The sequence below is a fragment of the Natator depressus genome, chromosome 8 (genome assembly GCF_965152275.1).
Source record: "Natator depressus isolate rNatDep1 chromosome 8, rNatDep2.hap1, whole genome shotgun sequence".
Taxonomy (NCBI): domain Eukaryota; kingdom Metazoa; phylum Chordata; order Testudines; family Cheloniidae; genus Natator; species Natator depressus.
The window spans coordinates 93,805,994-93,831,085 of NC_134241.1; the positions used below are offsets into that span (position 1 = coordinate 93,805,994).

Here is a 25,092-nt window from a genome sequence, read left to right on the forward strand (position 1 = left end):
CCCCCAAACCTTGCTAGCCCTTCCATCCCTTATCCCTATCCCCATGTCCCCGGGCTCTCCCCCCCCCATCCATCCCCCAACCTCCCTGGTCCTCCCCTCGGCTCTCCCTATCCCACCTCGTCCACCCGCCGCTCACAAATACTCCTCTCCCCTCCCACCCCTGTGCCCGCGTCCCACCCCGATAGGCGGCTGAGGGCTGTGCCTCCAGCCAATCCCGCCGCGCAGCGCCTGGTCCGATCCCTTCCCTATCTTCCCATTGGCCGATGCCTTCTCCTCGCCTCACCGCTGAGTGCGGCGGCCCAGCCAATCAGGCGAAAGGGTCTGGCGCGAGGCCGGACCGGAGGGTGGCGGTAGGGGCGTCAGTGGACCGTGCTGCGTCCCCGCCAGTGACGGGCGGCAGCCGGCTGGCAGCGTGAGGGCAGCAGCGCGCGAGCGGGTCGGAGCAAAGAGGGACAGGGGCAGTCGGGGCTGACTGCGGGGCTCCGCCAGGGGCGGAGGGTGAGGGGCTAGGGGCAGAGGTTGGTGAGCCGGAAAGGGACGGGCTGTGCGAGGGGCAGGGGCACAGGTCAGTCGGGGGGGGCGAGGGAGGGACTGTGCGAGGGGTGGGGGCAGAGGTCAGTGGGGGGTAAAAAGGTGAGGGAGGGGCTCTGCGAGGGGTGGGGGCACAGGTCAGTTGGGGGGGCGAGGGAGGGGCTCTGCGAGGGGTGGGGGCACAGGTCGGTCGGGGGTGAGGGAGGGGCTCTGCGAGCGGTGGGGGCACAGGTCAGTCGGGGCGAGGGAGGGGCTCTGCGAGGGGTGGGGGCAGAGGTTGGTGAGGGAGGGGCTTTGTGAGGGGCAGGGCTGCAGGGCGCAGGCAGGGACTTCTAGGGGCTTGGGATGGACCCCTTGCTGTCGCTGGGTGCTGGGCTCCTGCTGCTCGCACTGTGGGTGCGGCACAAGGGGCTGGAGTACCTGCTGGTCCATCACCGCTGGGTCTTCGTCTGTCTCTTCCTGCTGCCCCTCTCTGTCCTCTTCGACATCTACTACCAACTGCGGGCCTGGGCCGTGTGGAAGCTGCACAGCGCCCCCCGGCAGCACGGCCAGCGTGTCCGCCACATCCAGGCACAGGTGAGATCAAGGGGACCCTGGGATGGGGTTTGGGGAAACTTTGATGGGGAAGGAGGTGCAAGGGATGGCAAGAAGGAGGAGAAAGCTGGGGCGCTGGGGGAGGAGACCCTGTCTGGCTTTGGTGGTAACTCAATCTTAGATTATTATAAGATCCTTTTTTTTAGAATATGTTAGTTAACTTGAGCTAGCTGTTGTGGTTTAAGAAAGGGCCTAAGAGGCACATGCTGGCCTGGCTTCTGTTAGAAGCTGGTGCAGACTGGAGCTGCCTCCTTGTGAGTAAAGGATCTTGCTGGGAGCAATGCTCTGCAATCTGCACTGGCTGCCTGTGGTTTTCCATGTGAAACTTGGGCTGTTGGTTTTAGCCTTTAAAGCCCTAAGCCATTTACCTTCTCACTCAGAGACTCTGTCTCTCTCCATGACATACTGCCATAGTTGAGGTCAGCACCGGTGCTCAAACTGGAGCTTTATGGATATAAAGAAGGGAGCTGCTGATAGGATGTTCTCTGTGAGAGTTCCTCAGTTTTGGAATTTACTTGTGTTGCTGGTCCAAAACAGCCTGAATTTGATGATCTTCAGGGCATCTTTCAAAACTTATCATTTTTCCTAGGCAGTTGAAAACTTAGCAGGGCCATTGCAAAGGTAGGGAATTGTTTATTCTTAAATTAAATTTATTCTTAATTCTTAAACTTGTTTACAAGAATAGGTTGTTGACCGACTGTTCAGACCCCAATTTAGAGGACCAGAGGACTGCTTTTTGTCTGGTCCATACCCCGAGATCTATCCAGGTGGGGTAGCCCTACCAGGAGTTAAAGCTCCCGCTGGCTAGCTCACAACAGGGTCATTAGACCACACAAGCCTTTCAGAAATAACCTAGCGTCAGAGAGTCAGGCTATCTTAAACTGTACTGTAGCCCTTTGGGTGCATTTTTAAGAAAGGACACCCGAGTGTTTGGATAGGCACCATTTTTATAAATCTAATTGTGATTCTGGTGTATCAGGTACCAGCTCATGCCAAGGCTGTAGTTATCAGTTGAGCACGAGCAAATTCATAGCTGGAAACCAGACCAGGTCACCTATATGTTAGTATTGTTCAAGATAAGCGTTAGACTTGCAAGGTTGTGTTTAGACTCTACAATGCCTGTGAGTTGCTGCATGCATTAATCTTACTTGTAATGTCTGTATCCCAGGCTATAAGGTAATTTGTAAAAGGAAACTTACATCTGTAAAAATGCCTGCTCTGAAGTTGTGAACTGAGGCAGGAGGAGTGGTTCCCCTGCCATCAAGAAGGATTATCAAACCTAAGTGGGCCAGTGTGAAGCATCTCGATACAAAGATTGGGCTAATGGCCCTCTCGCTCCCGTAAAGGTGCTTTGTGCAAGGAAGTTTGTGCCATCAGCTTGAATTCTGGATGAACAAAATAACATGAACATTCTTCATCTCTTTGCCGTTTGGACTCTCACAGGGCCGGAATTAGGAAACAAAAGCAGAGATGCCCAAGGTCAACCTGGTTAGCCTTAAAAGACATTTATACTACAACTCTGTCACATTTTGGAACTAGATTGTAACTCATTTGTATATATGTGTTGCGTGCTTTAACCTGTAAATAACTCTCTCATTTCTTTTTAAATCCTGAGTTACTTTACTATAGGATACTCCTGGGGGAATTCTGCGCATGTGCAGAATTCATGTCTGGCACTGAATTTTTTTTTTCTGCTCAAAAAATACATTCTGCCTGAGAAGTGCTGCAGTTCAAAAGCCACTGTGGCGCCAGAACAGACAGCAGCAGCTGACTGGCAGTAACAGCCTGCAGCCCACTACCTTCATCACAGCATGATGGAGCAAAGTTAGGAGGCACAGGATACGGGAGGGGGGAGGGTAACAGACAGAGTGAGGCACATGGAGCTGCTGAGAGGGGTCACAGACTGGGGTTCAGAAAACTTGATGGGCGGGACAGACAGGGCCAGGGGCTCAGAAGCTAGTGGGATGACAGCATTGAGCCAGGGGCCACACGGGGGCAGGGGAGGGCAGATATGTCTGACTGAATGGAAGAGGCTAAGGCTCAGTCATGGTCTGCATGGAGGAGGCTCTCCAATTCCCTACCAATCGCTCCCCCAAAAATACTTCTCCCATGCACACCCAACAACCCTCCTGGTTCACTCCCAGGCTCCTTCCCTCTCCCTCAGCTCCTCCATTACCTGTGACTCCCACAAGCCTTTGCACTATTCCTGGGGGGTGCAGGAAATATGTTTCTATGTTGTAGTTTAAATGAATTGTTCAAAGTTCTGTATTAATTTGCCTTGTAAGGAATCTATTTGTCAAAAAAACATTTCCTGAATTTTTTTTGTCTCTATTATTACAGGTATACTTGCTTACAGGTATTTCGAAATAAATTACCAAAATAATTGAAACTGGCATTATTATACTGTGTTATTTTGACAAATAAAATATGCAGAATTTTGTAGAATTGTACATTTTTTGGCGCAGAATTCCCCTAGGAGTGTATAGGGTTGTCTTTAGTGTGAGATCTGAGGTACAAATTGATGTGGGGTAAGTGTCTCTCTTGGTACTCGGAGCAACTTGAATATTTTGTGATCTTTGGTATAAGTGACCATTTATCACTAAGTCTAGCTTGCGTGGGTGTCAAGATGGACTGGAGTGCCCAAAGGGACTGTCTGGGACCCCATGGTAAGATCGTTATAGTGCTTCAGAGTTCACATTTGTTATTGGGTTGGGAAAATCTAATCACAGAATATACAGCCAGTTTGGGGTGTATGCCCTGCTTTTTGACAGCCTGCCCTGAGGTCGGCACTCTCAGTCATGAGCTGCTCCAGACAGCACAACACTAATAATAATGGTTTTATTGTTTTTTTTCAGCTTGATATGTTTCCTGTTGAGGGGGGATGGTGTCATTTATGTAATAGCTTTAACAAAGGGTTTAACAAAGACCTCAGTGGTTCAGGAGCCAAATTAGCGATCAGCATTACTCAAAAGAGCCACAGCAGTGTGAATTCATTGTTTCATTTACTATAGTACTCTATATTCATATTTAAACAGTGTGATGGGAAATATTTAGTTTATATATAAAGATTTGCATAGCAAAATGATTGACCAAGTATTATTATTTTATCAACTAGAATTGGTTAATAACCATAAGCATCCTGATTGGTTAATAACTTAGACTGGTTAATAATTAAATCACACTGTTTTAATATCATGTGCTGCAAAGAACCTCATGTGACACATTAAAGAGCAACCTGTGGCTTGGAAGCCTCACTCTGAATATCACTGAGCTAGACAAATACAGACTGGAAATATGGTATACATTTTTAATAGGGAGGTTAATTAACTATTGGAACAATTTACCAAGAGTTGGGGTGGATTCTCCATCCCTGACAATTTTTTGAACTTTTTCTAAAAGGTACGCTGCAGGAATTATTTTGGGGAGGTTGTATGTCCTGTGTTACACAGGAAATCAGAGTAGATGATCACAATGGTCCCTTCTGGTCTTGGAATCTATGAATTGGAGTTGGTGAATACTTCTCTGCTTATCTCTCTCTTTCTGTAATGTTCATTTGCAAGTCCAGATTTGAATCCAGTCTTTGGTGCCCAATTACAGCAAGAGGATATTAAGAAAAAAAGAAAGGAAAACAATGAAATTGTATCAATGCATCTGTATTTTACTCTGCAGTTTACATTGCAGCACAGAACAATGCAATATGCCATCATACACATAAATGTGAGAACAAAAGACTGTCTCCCTGCTCTTTCTCTATTAGATGTAAGAGTAACATGTAAATTGGGCACAGATTACTGTTAGTCTAAATCCTTCCCCAGTTCCTACTAAAGCAACTGACCTTAGGTTATGGGTAAGGCTAAGATTTTTGTCACAGATATTTTTCGTAAAAATCACGGACAGGTCACGGGCAATAAAAAAAAATTCACGGAAGCCTGTGACCAGTCTGTGACTTTTACTAAAAATATCTGTGACAAAATGGGGAACTGCGGGGTCCCCACACTGCCTACAACAGCTGGGCAGCTGCATGGGCCCCGGCTCAGAGCTCCAGGGTCCCCCGCCGCTTGGAGCTGCAGGGTCTCCCTGCCACTCGTGGCTCGGAGCTCCGGGGGCCCACACTGCCTGCAACAGCTGGGAGTTGCAGGAGCCCACAGCAGCCAGGAGCTGTGGGTCCTCCTGACATGGCTTGGAGCCCCCTGCCGCCCACGGCAGCTGGGAGCTCCTAGGGGCCGCCGCCACCCATGGATGCCAGGAGCTGTGGGGTACCTCCACTGCCCGAGGCGCGGGGCCCCCAAGCTCTGAGCAACTATGAGTGGTGGGGAGACCCTGCAGCTCCCAGCCTCCACTGGCTGAAGTCACAGAGATCTCTGGAAGTCATGGATTCCATGACTTGGCAACCTCCGTGACAAAATCGTAGCCTTAGTTATGGGTGCGCAAAAAAGTTATATTACTGACAATAAATGTACATTGTTGTTACTAAAATAACATAAGTATATATTTACATATCCTTACCTTGCCAATAACATATATTATTCATATAGTACTTTACATTTTTAAATCACTGTGGATACATTACTAGTCCTAATAAATACATATACAGTAAAATGAATAAACCTGTACAGTCTCTTTGTTCCATGCTGAAGTCTTTCTTTGGGATGTTTGTATAGATGATTTCGACACTCCCACCAATTGCTTTTCTTTTCCTGTATGAAATTAGTACTTGATTACAGAATTGCATCCTTTTGTGCTGATGCAGTTGCAGAGCTGGGGCCTTAGGTTACACAACTCTTACCTAAAATCCATTAAATTTCTTTCTTTCCTTCTCTGTGCTTTGGGTTTGGGATTCTGTATGGGAGCTCTTGTATAAACTGTAGTATGAATAACTGAACATTCAAAATCTGGTTGTCTCATTAATATAGTTCTTATAAAAATCACTGTATGCATATTATCCCTTGCTGGATGGTTTATTTAATATTGTGTGTTAATATTGTTTTTCTTCATATCTGAACACCTACATTTCATTATTAGTTCAAATAGATAATTGAGAATGGAAGTAAGTCAAGATGTCTGGAGTGGCTAAGTAGGGTGAGAGCTAACCTCAGGGCAGACCATTACAAACCAGGGCACAAACTGGTTGTGAGTTCTATACTTGGATTTCACCAACCAAGTATCAAGTGTAAACTCCTCAGGCACTATAACAGCCTAACCATGAAGTCACAGTGCCCTTGGATACTCCAGTCTATCTTGCCACCTAGGCAAGCTTGCCTTTGTGATAGATGGTCTCTTAGCACCAAAAATCACAATAATATTCAGGTTTCTTCCAATCCCAAAGGACCAGTCACTTACCCCAGTTAATTGCACTTTAGATCTTACACGAAAGACAACACTTGTAGCGAATCCTAGAATAAATTAACTGAAGATTTATTAACTAAGTAAAAGAAATAAGGGTTATTTAGAAGGTTAATGCAAGTAAACATACATGCACAAATGAGTTCATCTTAGGAACTGTTCCCTCTAAGCTGTGCGTGTGTGTGCACACACATGTTTCCTAAACCTCACGCACACGGTGAAAAATCACACACACCAAGATTTGCACAGAAGAGCAACCATTTGCACACACGGCCTGTCAAAAATTAGAGGGAACATTGGTCTTAGGTTCCAAAAGGAAATAGAAGCTTCTGTAATATGCAAGCTCCATGTGTCATCTAGGGCTAAACCAAGCTAAGTAGCTGGGGATCCCTTGCTTATGCTTGAAAATCTTGCCTGCCCCAAGTCCAGGCAGCATAGAGATGCACTTCCTTCGTATCAGGGATTTTTATTCCCTTCTGGAGTCCACACTGGTGGGACAAGCCCCCATGCATGTCTCCTTTTCATTGGTGTTGGGGAGAGCAATCAACAAAGTCTTTTGTCCTCTGATGTTCTACAATGGTTTGTCTGGCGTCTGTGGGCCTTCTTTTGTTGGGCAGGAGAAAACAACTCCTGTGGTAAACGAGGATTTCACACTTGGTAATGCTTCTCTCCTGACTGTGGCAGTTTACAGTTTCAGAGTGTAAACTTTTACTGATACAGAGCAAACACTTAACTATTATATTATAGCATGTGATACAGATATCAGAGAGATTACTGCATGCAGCCACTTAAAAGCATTTCATAGAGTGTAAACACTTAGCATATTTTCATAAACCTAATACCTATTTTAACAATACTAACATACAGCTGAACCAGACTTGTTTCCAGCTATGCATTTGTCAGTGTCAGTTGAGGCCTAGGTCCCTTGGCATGAGCGGGCACCTGGTCAGCCACATCATAGTAGGGTTTGTTTTTCTTCTGCTGTGACTTCTGCCATGATTTCTAGAAGGGAGTTGGGAATTTTATTTCTGTTTGCATAATATTTATGGCATAATATTCTGTCATTCTTGACTCCTCCATTTTTCCTGTTTGTTACACTCATCTCAAATATGATAGGTACACCGGATATTAGACTGTTTGGTGTATCCTTCAAGCTCTGTAGTCCTCAGGAGTGGGCTATATTATCTAACATATTGCCTGTGATTCTTTTTCTCTAAATACTAATCATACTAGATCTGTAAATGTACACTTAGATACATGCATGTGGTATGGAGATTCCCCCTCTACACCCTCCCCATGTCAGTTCTCTTTCAGACTATAAGCCAGATTTTTTGTGCATGATCAGATGCAGTCTCACTGATTTTCATGGAGTGGTGCCTACTTATGCCAGTGATGGTTTGCCTCCCTGCCATCTAGCCTGTGGATTTTAAAATATTATTTGCTAGTCATTTTCTGACTCTCATGACTAACGCTCAGGTGTATGGATTTATTACTGCTGCTACATTCAGATAACTAGAACCACCAGAGGTATTCTACTAAAAAGTTCACAAGCTAGTATATATCAGTTTGGAACATGTCTGCTAAATGCTATTAAAATTTTAAATAGGAATATTCAAACCACACTAGTGACAGAAAGACATAAACAAACACAGCCTGTATGGAACTACTATAAGTGGGTGGCATAACTGGTTAGAAAACAGTGCCTAAGGAGTAGTTATCAGTGGTTCACAATCAGGCTGGAAGAGCATATTGAGTAGGATCCCTGTTCAATATCTTCATCCATTATTTAGATAATGGCATAGAAAGTACATTATAAAGTTTGCAGATGATACCAAGATGGGAGGGGTTGCAAGTGCTTTGGAGGATAGGATTAAAATTCAGAATGATCTGGAGAAACTGGAGAAGTGGTTTGAAGTAAACAGGATGAAATTCAATAAGAACAAATGCAAAGTACTCTACTTAGGAAGGAACAATCAATTTCACACTTACAAAATGGGAAATGACTGCCTAGGAAGGAGTACTGCAGAAAGAGATCTGGGGGTTATAGTGGACTGATAAGCTAAATATGAGTCAATAGTGTAACACTTGCAAAAAAATGAACAACATTCTGGGATGTATTAGCAGGAGTATTTTAAGCAAGACACAAGAAGTAATTCGTCCATTCTACTCAGGGCCTTCCTTGGGATTTATGGGGCCTTACGCAGTATTATTAAACTGGTGCCCCTATGCCCGACGGCAGCCCAGGCTTGCAGCCCGGGTCTGGGTGCGGGGGAGAGGGATGAGGCAGCAAAGGATACCGAGACGCTCGGCCCACCTCATGGCAGCAGAGAGTCACAGTTCCCCGCAGAGACCCCGGTACCCTCTCCCTCACACAGAATGCACGGCGCCGGCGCATTCAACGCTGTGAATACGGCCCCTGCCTAAGGACACTGCAGCGCATGCTGGGTGTGTGGGAGCCACCCCGCTCTTACCTGCTGTCATGGGCAGTGGGTCAAGCTGTCGCCTGGGAGGCTAGCTCCCCAGCCCATCTCTTCTGCCTGTGGCCCCACTCATACTCCACTCTTGCTCCGCCCCAGGCCCTGCCCCACTCTGCCCAGGCCCCACCCTCTCCCCACTGTCTCCCTCCTCTCTTCCCTCCCCCACCCTGCTCACCCCCTTCCAGCCAAATCCATGAACCCAAATGAAGCAAATGACATTTGAAAAAAAACCTCTTCTGCAATTTCTTTCTAAAGAAAACGGAGCATGTTTTCCGCTGCATGCCAGATGGTGAAGATTGGACATAAATTAAAAGCACTAAATTTGGGAATAAAAAATGTCAGTCACAGGTTTTTTGATATGCCCTGAAGTTTGTCAGAGATTTATTTGCAAAAACTTTGCAGTAAGGGCGAGTCAGCTGTCATGCTGAATACAACATTACATATTATGGAATACATGATGCAGCTCTTCTCTGTTTTACATTTTCTTAATCAGTATTTCTAAGCTGATTTTATATTTTAAATGTACTCTTAAACCTTCATAAAGTAATCATTCCAGATTACTACATATTTAACTCACTGAAACAAAGGCATTATTTTAAATTAATCAGTCACAGAGGTTTAGTGTGTTTATAACAATGTTCACTGCTTTTAGAAAAAGGGAACACTAATTTACTTTATGTGATCTCCACAACAATAGACATGTTTATGAAATTTTACCAACTTTAAAAAATACGTTTCCAAAGATTTTAGGCACAACAAAGGATTTTATATCTTACTAGGTACTGATTTTGCTGGAGGGTTCTCTTAAAACTAGTTCATCAGACAGTTAGAAGTAAAGAAAGGGAAACTCTTTGTCAGGCTATCTGGAAGGAAAGGGGTATTGTTATTTTAGGGTTCTCTTCAACGGGGGTGTGGGGGTGGGGTGGGGGTGAAGAAAGAAAGGGATGGACAGAAAGAACAGGAAGACTTTGGAAGCAAGTTTTTTTTACTATAGTAATTAAAATAAAAATGTGTATTTTAGGTAAGGGTGGTCTTTTGAAGGATTTATTTAAAAAGCTCTATGTCTGAAGATCCAAGCATTTAAGGCTAAAGATGATTGTACATCTAAAAATCTGTGCAAGAATATTTTAGAGATGTGATTTTATAATCTTCACCAACTCACTAATGAAATATTTTTAAAGCAAATTTTAAATGAAGGTCCTGTAGACTAATATATTCTGAGTAAATATTACAGTAATGCACAACTGTTTTTGTCAGTAAATTCAGAAACTGACCCTATATATATATATACACACCTGAGGGTTGGCAAATGCCTGTTAAATGGCTTCATTACCACTTGAATGGCTCTTTAACAGTTTCAGTGTTGTGCTAATAGGTCTGGCAGGCTGGAAGACTTTTTCACTTTTAAGGTACTAGATCCCCTCCGGAGTAAGAGTCACCAGGCTGCAGCAGCTAGCTGTGGGAGCCTGCAGGAAGGGTCAGAACAGGGATAGGAAGAGCTGGGAGGGTGAACACTAATACCCAGTGGTGCCCCAAATTTTCAGGTGCCCTACACAGCTGCGTATTCTGTGTATGCCTAAGGACGGCCCTGATTCTAATCTGCACTGATAAAGCCTCAACTGAAGTATTCTGTCCAGTTCTGGGTGCCACATTTTAGGAAAGATGTGAACAAACTGGACAAAGTACAGAGGAGAGCAACAAAAAAGATTAAAGGTCTAGACAACATGACCTATGAGGAAAGATTGAAAACGTTGGTTTGTTTAGTCTGGAGAAGAGAAGACTGAGGGCAGACGTGATAAGTTTTCAAGGACATAAAAAGTTGTTACAAGGAGGAGGGAGAAAGGTTGTTCTCGTTAACCTCTAAGGATAGGACAGGAAGCAATGAGCTTAAATTGCAGTAAGGGAGGTTTAGATTGGACATTAGGAAAAACTTCCCAACTGTCAGAGTAGTTAAGCACTGGAATAAATTGCCTAGGGAGGTTGTGGAATCTCCGTCATTGGAGGTTTTCACGAACAGTTTAGACTAACACCTGTCTGGAATAGTCTAGTTATTACGTAGCCCTGCTTTGAGTTCAGGGGACTGGACTAGATGACCTCTTGAGGTCCCTTCCAGTTCTACACTTTTATGATTCTATTATATGTAGAATAATATAGTTAAACACTATCAAATTGGGGTGAGGGGGAGGTTTTCACTTACAGTTTTGTTATAGATTTTTGTACTTCACAGCATCAGTTTAATCATAATTGTGACAGAGATGGCAGTTTCCTGCAATATCCCCAACATACCTTATTGAAGTAGCTTTAAGTATCTTAGGAGTTCATGTTATTAAAAATGCAAATGTTTATATATTATTGTGGTATTGTATGTAATATCTGAAACCCTGGGAAGTGTTACGAGTAAGGCTACGATTTAGTCATGGGTATTTTTAGTAAAAGTCATGGACAGGTCACAGGCAATAAACAAAATTCACAGCCCATGACCTGTCCATGGCTTTTACTAAAAATACTCTTGACTAAATCTTGTGGGGGAGTGCTGCTCGGGAGCAGGTCCCGTGGGGGCCACTGCTGCGGGGTGGGGCCAGCGGCAGGAGCAGCTGGGGCCACTGAGCAGTGGCTGCTCCGGCCACCCCCTGGGACCGTTGCTCAGGTGGTCCCCAAAGCCAGCTGCTTGGGCAGCCCTGGTGTCAGCTGCATCGGCTGCTGCAGAAGTCACGGAGGTCGCGGAAAATTACGGAATCTGTGACTTTCACAACCTCTGTGACAGACACGGAGCCCTACTTATGAGGTTTAAAGGACTCTTCGAAATAAGGGACCAAGACAAGAATGAACTTTTAAAGTTAAGTAGGTTTCCCAGGAAATCTCTAGGAGAAAGGGTATGCAGATACAATTACTCTGGTTATAGAAGAACTCAGCCTTTTGAAGCTTTGCCTTGATGTCGGGGCAAAGGGGAGAGAGAACCTTTTTATCTGTTGATCACCTGTTACATGAGGACAGATTTAAAAAAATATATATAAAGAAGGGACGTTCAGATACGTGAGTGGGCTTGCTGTGAGCTGACAACTGTTCGCTGGCTGGAGCCCTTGTTGAAGTCAGGGTGATCTCTGGTAAGCTTATTACCATGATTGTAGGTTCTTCTGTTGTTAATGCTTTTCCTTAATAATAAATGTGCTTGCTTAGAAAGAGCTATGTGATAACTTAATTGTGGCAATCACACTATTTACCATCTCTGAGGAGAAAAGTAAAGCAAGCCTGCAGAGGCAGTCTAACTTTGCTGGGAAATTCACAGTGTAGGCTGGGAGATGCACAGCCTCGAAACATCCTGGTTAGGAGGGAGAGAGATACATGTCTCTGCTCAGTGGAGTCAACAGCTGGGGGGCTGGAAGCTTAAGAGTGTTTGCCCTTGCTGGACCACAAGGAGGAATTGCCCTGAACTATGACAATAACCTTTTACAGGTGCAGGAATGGAAAAATGAAGGCGGGAAAACTTACATGTGTACTGGCCGACCTGGCTGGCTAACAGTATCACTTCGTGTTGGAAAGTACAAGAAGACTCATAAGAATATAGTGATCAACTTAATGGACATTCTAGAGGTAGACATTGAAAGACAGGTAATACTAAAATTTTTACATTTAGTACTAAAGTTTACAACACTTATTATGATTATTGCTTAAAAGGACACTAAATTCCCTGAAGGTAATTGAAACCCATTTATTAAAAAATTATACAAATCCAAGAGTGAATGTTCTCATGTCACCCTTTTTTAATGTGAAAAGGGTTGTTGCTTTTTTTGTCCTTTTGGACTTAAATATTCCCTTACAGTGTTGGAAATCCAAACACATCTGCATTGTGCCTCTGCATGGGAAACAGACAATCTTAATAGACCCATATTCTGAGTGGTCAGGAAATATTTGGATACTAGAAGGGAGTATTTTCATGAGTTTAGCTAGATTAACTAAAATTGATTTCAAGTTAAACTGATAAAATTTTCTAGTATAGACAAAGGCAGAGGGAGGAATCTGTACCGGATGAATGTAATCTCATAACATAGGATCTGGAGCACTGACTGTGACTATTCGGTATTTTGTGTCATGTCCTCCTCACATCATCAGAGAGCAATCCTTCCTGAACTTTCCACCAGGTACTGAAGACAGGGTTTGGGGAAACTCCAAATATAATGGTAAAATGAACTAATATATATTTAATGCTCTATTTGGGCTTTTTGTTAAGTGTGGTATATATTATGAGGAAGATCTTTAAAATATCTTAAATTAAACTATTATCCTTTAATAAACAAGTTCTAGTTGTGTCAGAAAACTCAATGCGCGTTCACATCAGTTGGAGTTGTACACCTTTATGACACCTTTGCATCTGATTTCTGATGTTAGAGATTCTGAAACTTTTTGGAATACTTTCCTCTCCTCACTAATGGTGACACTTCTGCCTGTTCTGAAGTGTTATGGTAAATCCTTGATTCAAGGCACCAGTGTCAAGTCAACACATCAAAATGGTTCCATTTAAATAATGCACATATTTAATTTGTGCAAATCCTGTGGGTAGTTACAAACTGAAGTTGTACAACCATAGGTACACCTTTGTATAACCCCAGCTTCATGCATATTGCAGGATTTGTGCAACTAACATGATCCTGCCAAGTGTGCGCACACTTTTCCATGAAATTTAAGCCTTAAAGTAGTTTTACAAATAGTAAACGCATTATGAATATCACATTTTGAAAGGATTGCATGGTGCTTTTTTTTTTTTTTAAATATGTAACATCTGTTTAACAAGCTGAGCTCTGAAAGATCAGTTTGACTTATGTTTTGGAGATTGAACCACACTTTTCAAGATGTGGTAGGTGGGAGGGGGGAACAGTCTCTTAACTATTTTTAGTTACACTCTTGAGTGTATAAATTAAAGAGCAGAATTGATAATAAGAAGTGTGATTAACATTTGTGTGGTGTCAGCATTAATACTTGAATGCTTTCTCTCTTAGGTTGTCCGTGTGGAACCGTTGGTCACCATGGGGCAGTTGACAGCACACCTGAATCCTATGGGCTGGACTCTTCCAGTGGTACCAGAACTCGATGATCTCACAGTAGGTGAGGATTGTTTATAATGATAAAAAAGCATGACTTTTGCTGTATTTTAAATAGCTGTTTATGCAGTTTACTATGTTGTTCAGTCTCGGTTTTCTCAGAAATATATATATTTTTTTAAATTCTTGCTGAATTTTGTATTCTGCTATCACACATTATATAGAGAGACAAGGTGGGTGAGGTAATAACTTTTATTGGCCCAGCCTCTGTTGGTGAGAGAGACAAGCTTTTGAGCTTACATGGAACTCTTCTCATAAGCTTGTCTCTCTCACCAACAGAAGTTGGTCCAATAAAAGATTGTGTCTCACCCACCTTGTCTCTCTAATATCCTGGGACCAACACAGCTACAACAACTCTGCATATGATATATTTTAGACATGCATCTGCTCTTTAAAACTGCTACCAGGAATAACATGAAAGACTTCATTTTCCAGAAGCCCTATTTAATTTTTTTCATCTTTGTTCTCAGACTATTTTCATTTTAAAGGGAAATATGTTTCAATTGATTACATTCTCTTGTTAAGGTGGTCTGATCATGGGAACTGGCATTGAGTCTTCATCCCATATCTATGGACTATTTCAACATACCTGTTTGGCCTACGAACTTGTTCTTGCTGATGGAAGCCTTGTGAGATGTACACCAGTAAGATAAAATGTTATTTTGCTATGATTTACAATGTTATCAGTTGTTGTGTGGATGGACATATGATTTAGTATGACGTACTTTTGCAGGCTGAAAATTCAGACCTATTTTATGCGGTGCCTTGGTCTTGTGGTACTCTGGGATTCCTTGTTGCTGCGGAAATAAAAATAATTCCTGCTAAGAAATATGTAAAATTACATTACAAGCCTGTGAGAGGTTTGGAAAAGATCTGTGAAAAGTTTACTGAGGAATCTAAAAAGAAAGATAATAACTTTGTGGAAGGACTGGTGTACTCCTTGGAAGAAGCAGTCATTATGACGGGAGTCTTGACTGACGAAGCTGAAGACAGCCAGGTAACTAAAAGGAATACTATTCTTAAATAAGATTTTTAGTTCTCTTGCATGTAAAATATTCCAGTGTATGACAGTAAAACCAAAACAGTAATAGGATCAGTACCAGAGGTATATTTTTAATGGATATTGAATTTGCTGGAATGGTCGAATATACGTAACATTAGAATTTTGCGGGTAACTATCAATTCAGACTGTAAGCTCATACATTTCCTAAAGTGACAGGTCTTTTCCCATCTCTAGTTTACATAATAGACGCTGCCTTGCAACTCCAAGAAGAAAAGAACCAACTTGAACAGTATATAGGACAACACAATGCTTTAAGATAGGAAACACATCTGGAGGGAGATATAGTCACAGTGCAATTACCCAGACTAACAAACTGACTAGAAAATCAGGGTTAACGTTAACATGCTGTGGGTCTCTTTTGTGGCAGCTCTTCCGAAATGCTGACCACTCTACAGAAACACTGAGGCTGTTAGCTCATTACTGGCTTGAGAACAGAGTAACATTCCTAGAGTACTGACATCAGTTCCCATACTCAACTTTCTTTGGGCAGGCCAAACCTTATTTTAATTCATCCTTAATGAGGAAAGCTTATGAGACACACACATTGGCACACTATAATAATTACTCCTGGGGGATTCTGTGCCACTGCAGATGTGCAGAACTCATGTCCCCTGCAAATTTTTTTTGTTTTCTCTGCAGAATAATAGATTCTGATGGGGAAGCAAAGAGAAGCCGCGAGAGGGGTCATTCACCCCTCATCGGCAGCAGTCCCGAGCGAGCGCAACACAAGCAGCTGAGAGAGACGTAAATCACTGCCTTGGCGGGGCAGGCCTGGGCAAGCGCACGAGACTCCCTCTTGCTCACTATCGCGGTGCGCCTGGCACAAAGGGACAGGGCCCTGTGGTGTTTCTGTGGCAGGCCCAGCCCCTGCGCTGTGGCAGGGTCGGGTGCAGCCTCACGGCTGAGTCCATGTCTGGGGCGGGGGAAACTAGGGGGCTGTAGGGTGATTCCCTCCGGCCCTCCACCCCAAACCTCCATACAGCCAGTTGACTGTAGTCCTCTCTGGGAGGCAGCCTCAGTGCACACCCCATGTCCCCATTGCTGCCCCCATCCTGTAGAGGCATGGGGCTCACACAAGCAGCAATGGGGAAACTGTGGGGAGCCTTGGCCAGGAGCACCATGTAGGGAGGCAGGGGGGCATCTCCCTCCCACCCCCAAGTTTCTCACCAGAGTTCTGCTCATGGCACACACCCCAGCTCCAGGCAGAACTCTTACTTGCAGCAATGTGCGGGCAGGTTCACTCCTCCAGGAGCTGGGGTTCTCCGGCTGCGGCTCCCGCAGTCAGTTTTCTGCACTGTCCTAGGGCTTCTGGTGGTGGGGCTGGCAAGGAAGGGATCAGTCAGGGTGTGAAGGGGGAGCACAGGGTCCCCAGTGGTGGTGGTGGGAGCATAGGGTATCCCATGGTGGGGGTGGGTAGGTGGGAGCATATGTGCCCCAATGATGCGGGGTGGAGCAGAGGGGCCCCAGTGCTGGAGGGGATGGGGGGGGAAGCAGAGGGACCACAGAGCTCCCAGTGGGGTGGGGGAGGGGGCAGTGGGGTGGGAAAGAGGAGTAAAGCGCCAGGGGAAGGAGAGGTGAGGACATAGGGCCGTGCCCTGAGGGAGGAGGCAGTGAGTGTGGGAGAAGCAGCTGAGGGGGAACAGTCCCTGGAGCAAGGATCCTGAGGGATGGGGAGCTGAAGAAGGGTGGGAGGCTAAGAGCAGCTAAGTGGGTCTTGGGGTCTGTTTGCCCTCAGAGAAACAGGGAGCACCCTCACCTCTTCCTGGGAAGAGATTGGGGACAGACCCCATTAAGCTAATGCATTCTCTCAACTGACTAACCTGCTCTCTGCCACCTTCTCCATCTGGTAACTTGTAACTTGATCTTGCAATGAGGATCCATGTGGGTGCAGGGGTTTCTTTAACTCTCTACTCCTGGGGGAATCTTTTTTGTTGTTTGTATTGTTACAAACATACTTGCTGGAGGTATGTTGAAATAAATTTCCAAAATAATTGAAACTGGCGTGATTATATTGTGTTATTTTGACAAATAAAATATGCAGAATTTTAAAATATTGTGTGCAGAATTTTTAAATTTTTGGTGCAGAATTTCCCCAGGAGTAAATAATACTTAATAATACCTAGTTCTTAAATAGAACGTTTATTCAGTAGCTTTCTAAGTACTTTACAGAGGCAATTAGCATCATAATTCCCACTTTACAGATGGGGGAGCCAAGGCACAAGTACTTGCCGACAGCCATTCAGCAGACCAGCAGCAGAGCCAGAAGTAGAATATAGGTCTTCTGAGTGCCCAACCAGTGCTTTATCCACAAGGTCACACTACAATATGAAAATCATGTTTAAAAAGTCCCAAACACTTTCTTAGCATTCAGTCTGTTCTTTCCTTAGTGTAATTCCAAAGTGAAAAAATCTGGGGGCACCATGAACGTTTATATTACTGAATTTTCAAGTAAGGGATATTTATTCTTTATATTGGTGTTTGTTTGCTGATATGTAATATATCTTTATTTTCAGATAAACAGAATTGGTAACTACTACAAACCATGGTTTTTTAAGCATGGGGAGAAGTATCTGAAGGCTAATCAAACTGGAATAGAGTACATTCCCTCAAGACATTACTACCACCGACATACCAGGAGTATCTTCTGGGAACTCCAAGTAAGACTTTAGACAAAGAAGATTTTAATATTTGTTTTGGGGTACTTTGTACATACTCACTGCACAGCCCATGTTCTTTTCCCTTGGGAGCCACCTATGTCCGTCATAGGTGAGTAACTCCTTTCCTTAAGACAGAAATCCAAATGAAGTGGTGGCAGATTTAGGGATTTCTCTCGTGACAATGTCTATTTTTGCATTCCTTTCTGACTTTTTTTATATAAATGTATGACTGTAAAAGATAATATTGCCAGCACCTTCCCTTTTTAGTTTCTTTTTTAGGCCCACATTCAGGAAAGCACTTAAAAAATGTATTTTAGCTTTTATCAGGCATGTTCTAAGTACTTTCCTGAACTGGGACTTTAAAAAGATAAAACCAGGAAATTCAGTGCAAAAACACGAATGCACACTTATGGCTGAGAATTTACTCTGCCTAAATGTGCCCAGCTGTGCCCAGGGTTGCTGTGGAACCACCACTTTGAATTTCATCATCTAAATTATTGTCATAAAAAGCAGTAGTGTAGAATTTTACACTACATAAGTCCCCATTGTTGAATTTAGGCTTGCATGTTGTTCGTACCTGTATTAATGTAGCCTGACATGACTATCAGCAATTAAAACTATTGAAAGAAAATATGATTTAATGTTGCTCTCAAAATCCAAATTCTGAAATATTGATTTTCAGCTCACTTGATTTTACTACCAGTTTCTTTTTTTCCATTTTCTCTTAAAGGATATCATTCCCTTTGGCAATAACCCTGTTTTTCGTTACCTCTTTGGCTGGATGGTTCCTCCAAAAATCTCACTATTAAAACTGACACAAGGAGAAGCTATTCGAAAGCTGTATGAGCAACATCATGTTGTACAAGACATGCTGGTCCCTATGAAAATCCTTGAAAAATCTATCCGTACCTTCCACAGCGACCTGAATGTAAGAACACATTTCTCTAAAACCTGGTAAATGGAAGATTGCCCTATGAATGGTGATTATTGGCATTAGTACACAGTAGTGCCTGTTGCAGAAAATATATATCAGTATGCTAAATTTGAGAGAATTTTGCCAACTAATTAAATACTCTTAGGCAGCAGGTAAAATGAAATGCTCTAACAAAAAGAAGCAAGAAAAACTTGAGATTCAGAAATACTTGATTCTGTAGCTTTAACTCACAATTTTTAAAAGAAAATTCTATCACTTTATCCTTTTTTACTTGGCAAAATTGGAAATCAGATTTCTATTTCTGGAAAATCACTTAAGCCCCGAAAAGAGTGTTGGGAATTAACACTTGCTTTCCAAGTCATTGACTTCAGTTGTTTCAAGAAATACAGACTTATGGACTTGAACTTTGGTCTTAGCGGGTACCAGTAAAATGCCTTTCACTCCTTTAGTTTTACTTGTAATTTAAATCTAAATATGAGTTCAGTTAATGACTTGGGAACTGAGACAGTTTTTCATTAGTGTTTTAAAGCTATTCCATTTATTATCTAGATCAGTGTTTCTCAACCTGGGGGTCATGACCCCTCAGGGGGTTGTGGGAGAAGTTTAGGGGGGTCGCAAGCAGGGTTGCCGTTAGGGGATAGGAATCAGGGCAATTGTATGGGGCCCCATGCCACAGAGGGCTCCACAAAGCTAATTTATATGTCTCAGCCCTGCACCACAAGCTTAAGTTGCGGGGGGTCACAGTTTTTTCAGGGAGTGGAGGGGAGTATCATGATTTTTTTTTTTTAAGTCCAAAGGGGCTCGCCAGCACAAAAAGGTTGAGAAACACTGATATAGGTAGTGCACTAATTTGTTGCATTTTCTGATTTTCTTCTTTGCTTTTTGGTATCTTATTCAACTTGTGTTAGTTTTACTATAAAGTGAAACTAGTTGGAACAGCAGAATTGAAAAGGGGCATCTGTATAAGTTCTGTACTGAAAATTGGAGAAGAGTTGTGCAATTTTCTCTCTCCGTTTTTTCATGCTTTTTAACAGATAACTGATATTTTGTACTGTTAAAATTGGTGATACAAAATTATCTTTGCAGGTTTACCCACTGTGGTTATGTCCTTTCATATTACCCAATAACCCTGGCATGGTCCACCCAAAAGGAGATGAAATGGAGCTCTATGTAGATATAGGAGCTTATGGAGAGCCTAAAACAAAACAGTTTGAAGCCAGGGCATCTATGAGACAAATGGAAAAGTTTGTAAGAAATGTGCATGGGTAAGAGTCCTCGTCTTCAGGATAGCACCATATAATTTATTGCCTTGCAGCTTAATCAGATTTACTTAACTTTCAGTTATTACAGTATTTAATTACTGATTCTGATTTTATATATTCAGTATGACTGTCTTTTTTTAATTTTAATCATTGCTTGCATACAAAAAAACATGTTGGTTGAGATTCTATGCAGTGCCTCTAAGTAGCATAGAATTTGCATCCCCGAGGGAGTGGTGGCTAAAGGTGGCTTTAAGCTGTTTTTGCACCCTCCCGATATTGGGCTGCACTAGGGGGCTGGAAAGGCCTCACATGCAAATTAAACAGCCTGTCTGCTGTTTAGTGGCGTGTCTGCATTACAGCAGCCTCTGCTGGTTACCCTGTAGACTGCAGCACTGATTGGAATCACCTTGGAAGGAAGAGCTTTATGGCTGCCCTCTGTAGGTCATGCACCAGGAAATTTTTGCTGGGCCACAAATGGGATTTTTAGAGCCTCTTTGTGCTGCACTAGTCCTCTTACATGGTGTAAAGGAGCCAGAACGGAGCTGGGGACCTCGCCTACAATTTTGCATAGGCTGATACCAAATCCAGTTCTCTATGGTTTGGTAGCAAAGTCATGAAGCCTATCTTTCAGAAAAATAACCTATTCCACAATATTTAAACTGACAATATAATTTACCCAAACATATTCAAATTTCATGTATCTGCTATTTACCTCTCTGTATTAGTGTCATAGCAAAACTAATTTAAAAAAAAATCAAGAAATTAACTGGGAAAGAAATAATTTGAAGTACACTAGTATATTTTAAAAGCATATTTTCATATTTCACTTATCTCCCCACCTCACCAAACAGTGATAATGGAATGTTCTGTTGGCTTTTCCATTGTACATCATGACCGCTTTTTCAAAAGAGATGTCAATGTTCAGCCATCAGACTGGCTGAATAATTATCCAATATAATTTATAGTAATTAATCTGTACATTTGTTTTAAAAAAGTATTTCAAAATATTTTGCAGTGTATCCTTACAATGTATAGCTCATCCTCAATTGATTCATTTTTTTTCTACCTGAAATTTTGCAACAGTATTAAGATTTAATTCCTGATCCCCTCTTTTTCTTTCAGTTTCCAGATGTTGTATGCAGATTGCTATATGAACCGTGAGGAATTCTGGGATATGTTTGATGGTTCACTATACCACAAGCTGAGGGAGCAAATGAATTGCAAGGATGCTTTTCCAGAGGTGTATGATAAAATCTGCAAAGCAGCACGACACTGAGTCTGGTTAACCTAAGCAAGCAATCAGGGAAGGATGGATTTACCTGTAGTAGTCAGTATATCCTTATAAAAGCTTTATCACTGTCCAAATAAGCTCATGTTGATGTTTAAAAATACAGATTTCTATTTTATAAATTCACATTCAATAATTGTTAGTATGTTTTGAACACAATTTCCCCAACTCATAGTAATTTCATTTAAGGAATCAAAGTCCTAGCCTGCCACCTCTCTTTGTAGCTTAGTTGCAGACATAGTGATGTAGATGTCAATTTACATATTTCTAACCTGTAGGGGAGAAAATTTGGAAAGACAAAGATACTTAAGTAAATCGGTTATTTATTGCAGTGTACATCTGAGACAGGTAAGAAGGTCACAAAATTAGGTGCCAAAGTTAAGAGAATTATTTTCAAATTAATTACGACTTTAAAAATGTCTATTTCAAATTGGTAACTGGTGCAGGATTTAAATTTAAGAGAAGTTAAAGGTTAACACAATTTAGAGATGGTTACTGAAATCTTCAGACTAAACTCACATTAGTAATGCAGGTAAATAAATGGTCATTGGCAAATATCTTCGGTTCAAACCTGAATATCAAAGTTTGAAGAAAATCCATTTTGCTTGTGCCTATCTCATTTGTACTGATTCTGTTTATAATTGTGTAAGTGGTCATGAGTTTTAGGGATCTTGGTTTTTTTTGGTTGGTTGGTTATCAGTATATAACTAATATGATTTGAATAGGAAACATTTTGGCTTCCTAGACTACTGAAAATCTCTGCTGCTATTTCATATAGACTAGTATTAAGTACAATTTGTTACTTGTCATGGGGTCTGTTTTACTTTTTATTATGGTTAATTTTAGTGCCTTATAAGTATTCAGTTTGAGAAGATATGGGCCACTTCAGACCGTTCTATTCTTTGGGTGTGGGGTGGGAAACTAAAGGACCTGTTGTCAACATTAATGCTTTAATTATATAAGATCCATTTGAATAAATATTGGTGATAAGTGTAGGGGACAACCTAAAACCCAGTTGTGTTGTGGAAGTTTGAAATACACAAGACATGGCTCTGACTTTTTGCTTTCCATTTTAGCTGGATTAGTTTGATAGGTTTAAAAAAAAGATCCTTCAACCAACTGGAGAAGAAATAACATTAGAAAAATCTGCAGAGTGCTTACTATTCAAGCCCCTTTTCTAACTGTGTGTTTCATGAGCGTGGAAAAATTTTGACATTGCATTTGGTACAACATTTTTTAAATTGAGTTCACATCTGGTACAAACTACTTAGTTATTATTTTAACATTTGTTGGGCTTGTAGAGAAATGTATGTTCATGCATTTTGCATAATGTGAAAACAATTATAAAACAATTGCTAGTGGGGGGGGTTCCTTTTTTGTTCTAATTCAATGCTAAACCAATTATTGTTTATTGATAGATGTACATTTATGATGCAGATTAAACCACTGATAAGGCAGTAATGAAAAATAAACTTGGTCATTCACTCTCTGTGATGCATACTGGGCCAGACTGCAACCTCGCTGGTGCTGCCATGCGGGGGAGTAAAGGGATATAAGTCATCCCCTTAAGGCCCTATGTATGCTGCCCATACTGTGTGTGTCAGTCCAGGGGGAGACCTAACCAATGCAGAGCAGGTACATCCCGCTCCATCCATATACATGAGTGCAACAGGGTGGGGAATGGGTGGGGCCAAGGCTCAGCCCCCACTCCAATGTGCAGACCAGCACAGCTATGTCAGCGCTCTAGAGGATGTGTGCTGTGCCAGGTATAGACCTTGGAGCAAGGGTTACTGGGAAAACAAATTGTGATTGCGTCACAATCTACCTTCCAGTCTGCTCCTGGGGCAGCACAATAATGACTGCCCCTTTCTCATGGTAAAGCCATGATTTCACCTATTATCTGTAGGATACTCTGCACTGAGCGAGAATTGGTTCACTTAGCTTTTAAAAGGCAATGTTTAAAAAAAAAAAAAGGATATGCAAAGATATTAAATCAAAATAGTATGTCTCTAACTTGTGTATTCATAGTCTTTTGTTATACATTGTATTTGTGACTTCATAATTTGCATTTGCAAATTTTTGGTACAACATGATTTTAATGTGTAACTATGGTTATCGTGAACACACACTCTTTTTCTCTCTCTCTCTCTCATATATGCACATCGTTGCTGATGGAGTTTGAAATTCTTGGCTGTATGAGCTGTTACAATTAAAAATATAACCAGTTGTACTGTTAAAATGTTGTTTTTTTATGGATGACTAAATAAAATATGTTTTAAAAAATGTATTTGTTCTCTGCTGTGCTTTTGGCACTGTTACTGGGATTGCTGTGAAAAGGAGGGCTATTTGGAAATTACAGGATAGAGTGCAGTGAGATTGTTGAGAGACTGGGGTCCCAGTCCTGCAAGCTGCTTAGTGTGAAGACCTCTTGAAATCTGTGGGGCTCCACCTTGGCACAGGGGCCCACCCATGCAGAGTGGCATGCAGGAGTGGGGCGTAGATTTTTAATTGCTCTCTGGGTAAATATTGACCCAACTATCTTTAAACTTTTCTTAGGAGTCTAAATAATCATAGAGTCATAGGACTGGAAGGAACCTCGAGAGGTCATCTAGTTCAGTCCCCTGCACTCATGGCAGGACTAAGTGTTATCTAAACCATTCCTGACAGGTGTTTGTCTAACTCCTGCTGTTAAAAATCTCCAATGATGGAGGTTTCGCAACCTCCCTGGGCAATTTATTCCAGTGCTTAACCACGCTGACAGTTAGGAACTTTTTCCTAATGTCCAATGATCACTCTCCTTACAATGTGTATGATAATCAAGGTGGGCCATTTCCAGCACAAATCCAGGTTTCCCCCACACCCTCCCCAAACAAACCCACTCTCCTGTTGGTAATAGCTTATCTAAAGTGATCACTCTCCTTACAATGTTTATGATAATCAAGGTGGGCCATTTCCAGCACAAATCCAGGGTTTAACAAGAACGTCTGGGGGGAAGGGGGAGGGGTTAGGAAAACAAGGGGAAATAGGTTACCTTGCATAATGACTTAGCCATTCCCAGTCTCTATTCAAGCCTAAGTTAATTGTATCCAATTTGCAAATGAATTCCAATTCAGCAGTCTCTTGCTGGAGTCTGGATTTGAAGTTTTTCTGTTGTAATATCGCAACTTTCATGTCTGTAATCGCGTGACCAGAGAGACTGAAGTGTTCTCCGACTGGTTTATGAATGTTATAATTCTTGACATCTGATTTGTGTCCATTTACTCTTTTACGTAGAGACTGTCCAGTTTGACCAATGTACATGGCAGAGGGGCATTGCTGGCACATGATGGCATATATCACATTGGTAGATGTGCAGGTGAACGAGCCTCTGATAGTGTGGCTGATGTTATTAGACCCTGTGATGGTGTCCCCTGAATAGATATGTGGGCACAGTTGGCAACGGGCTTTGTTGCAAGGATAGGTTCCTGGGTTAGTGGTTCTGTTGTGTGGTATGTGGTTGCTGGTGAGTATTCGCTTCAGGTTGGGGGGCTGTCTGTAGGCAAGGACTGGCCTGTCTCCCAAGATTTGTGAGAGTGTTGGGTCATCCTTCAGGATAGGTTGTAGATCCTTAATAACGCGTTGGAGGGGTTTTAGTTGGGGGCTGAAGGTGACGGCTAGTGGCGTTATTTTCTTTGTTAGGCCTGTCCTGTAGTAGGTGACTTCTGGGAACTCTTCTGGCTCTATCAATCTGTTTCTTCACTTCCGCAGGTGGGTATTGTAGTTGTAAGAATGCTTGATAGAGATCTTGTAGGTGTTTGTCTCTGTCTGAGGGGTTGGAGCAAATGCGGTTGTATCGCAGAGCTTGGCT

At 42.4% G+C, this 25,092-nt stretch overlaps 1 protein-coding gene across 1 annotated transcript; it reads left to right on the plus strand.

The window, feature by feature from the left end:
* The first annotated feature begins 821 nt into the window (after positions 1-821).
* DHCR24 (24-dehydrocholesterol reductase) lies at positions 822-23,488 on the plus strand. Its single transcript, XM_074962299.1, has 9 exons — positions 822-1,107; positions 12,399-12,554; positions 13,940-14,045; positions 14,567-14,685; positions 14,775-15,038; positions 17,618-17,761; positions 18,492-18,689; positions 19,782-19,960; positions 21,080-23,488. The coding sequence occupies exons 1-9, from the start codon at positions 877-879 to the stop codon at positions 21,231-21,233; spliced, it is 1,551 nt and encodes a 516-aa protein (XP_074818400.1). The 5' UTR covers positions 822-876; the 3' UTR covers positions 21,234-23,488.
* The last annotated feature ends 1,604 nt before the right edge of the window (positions 23,489-25,092 follow it).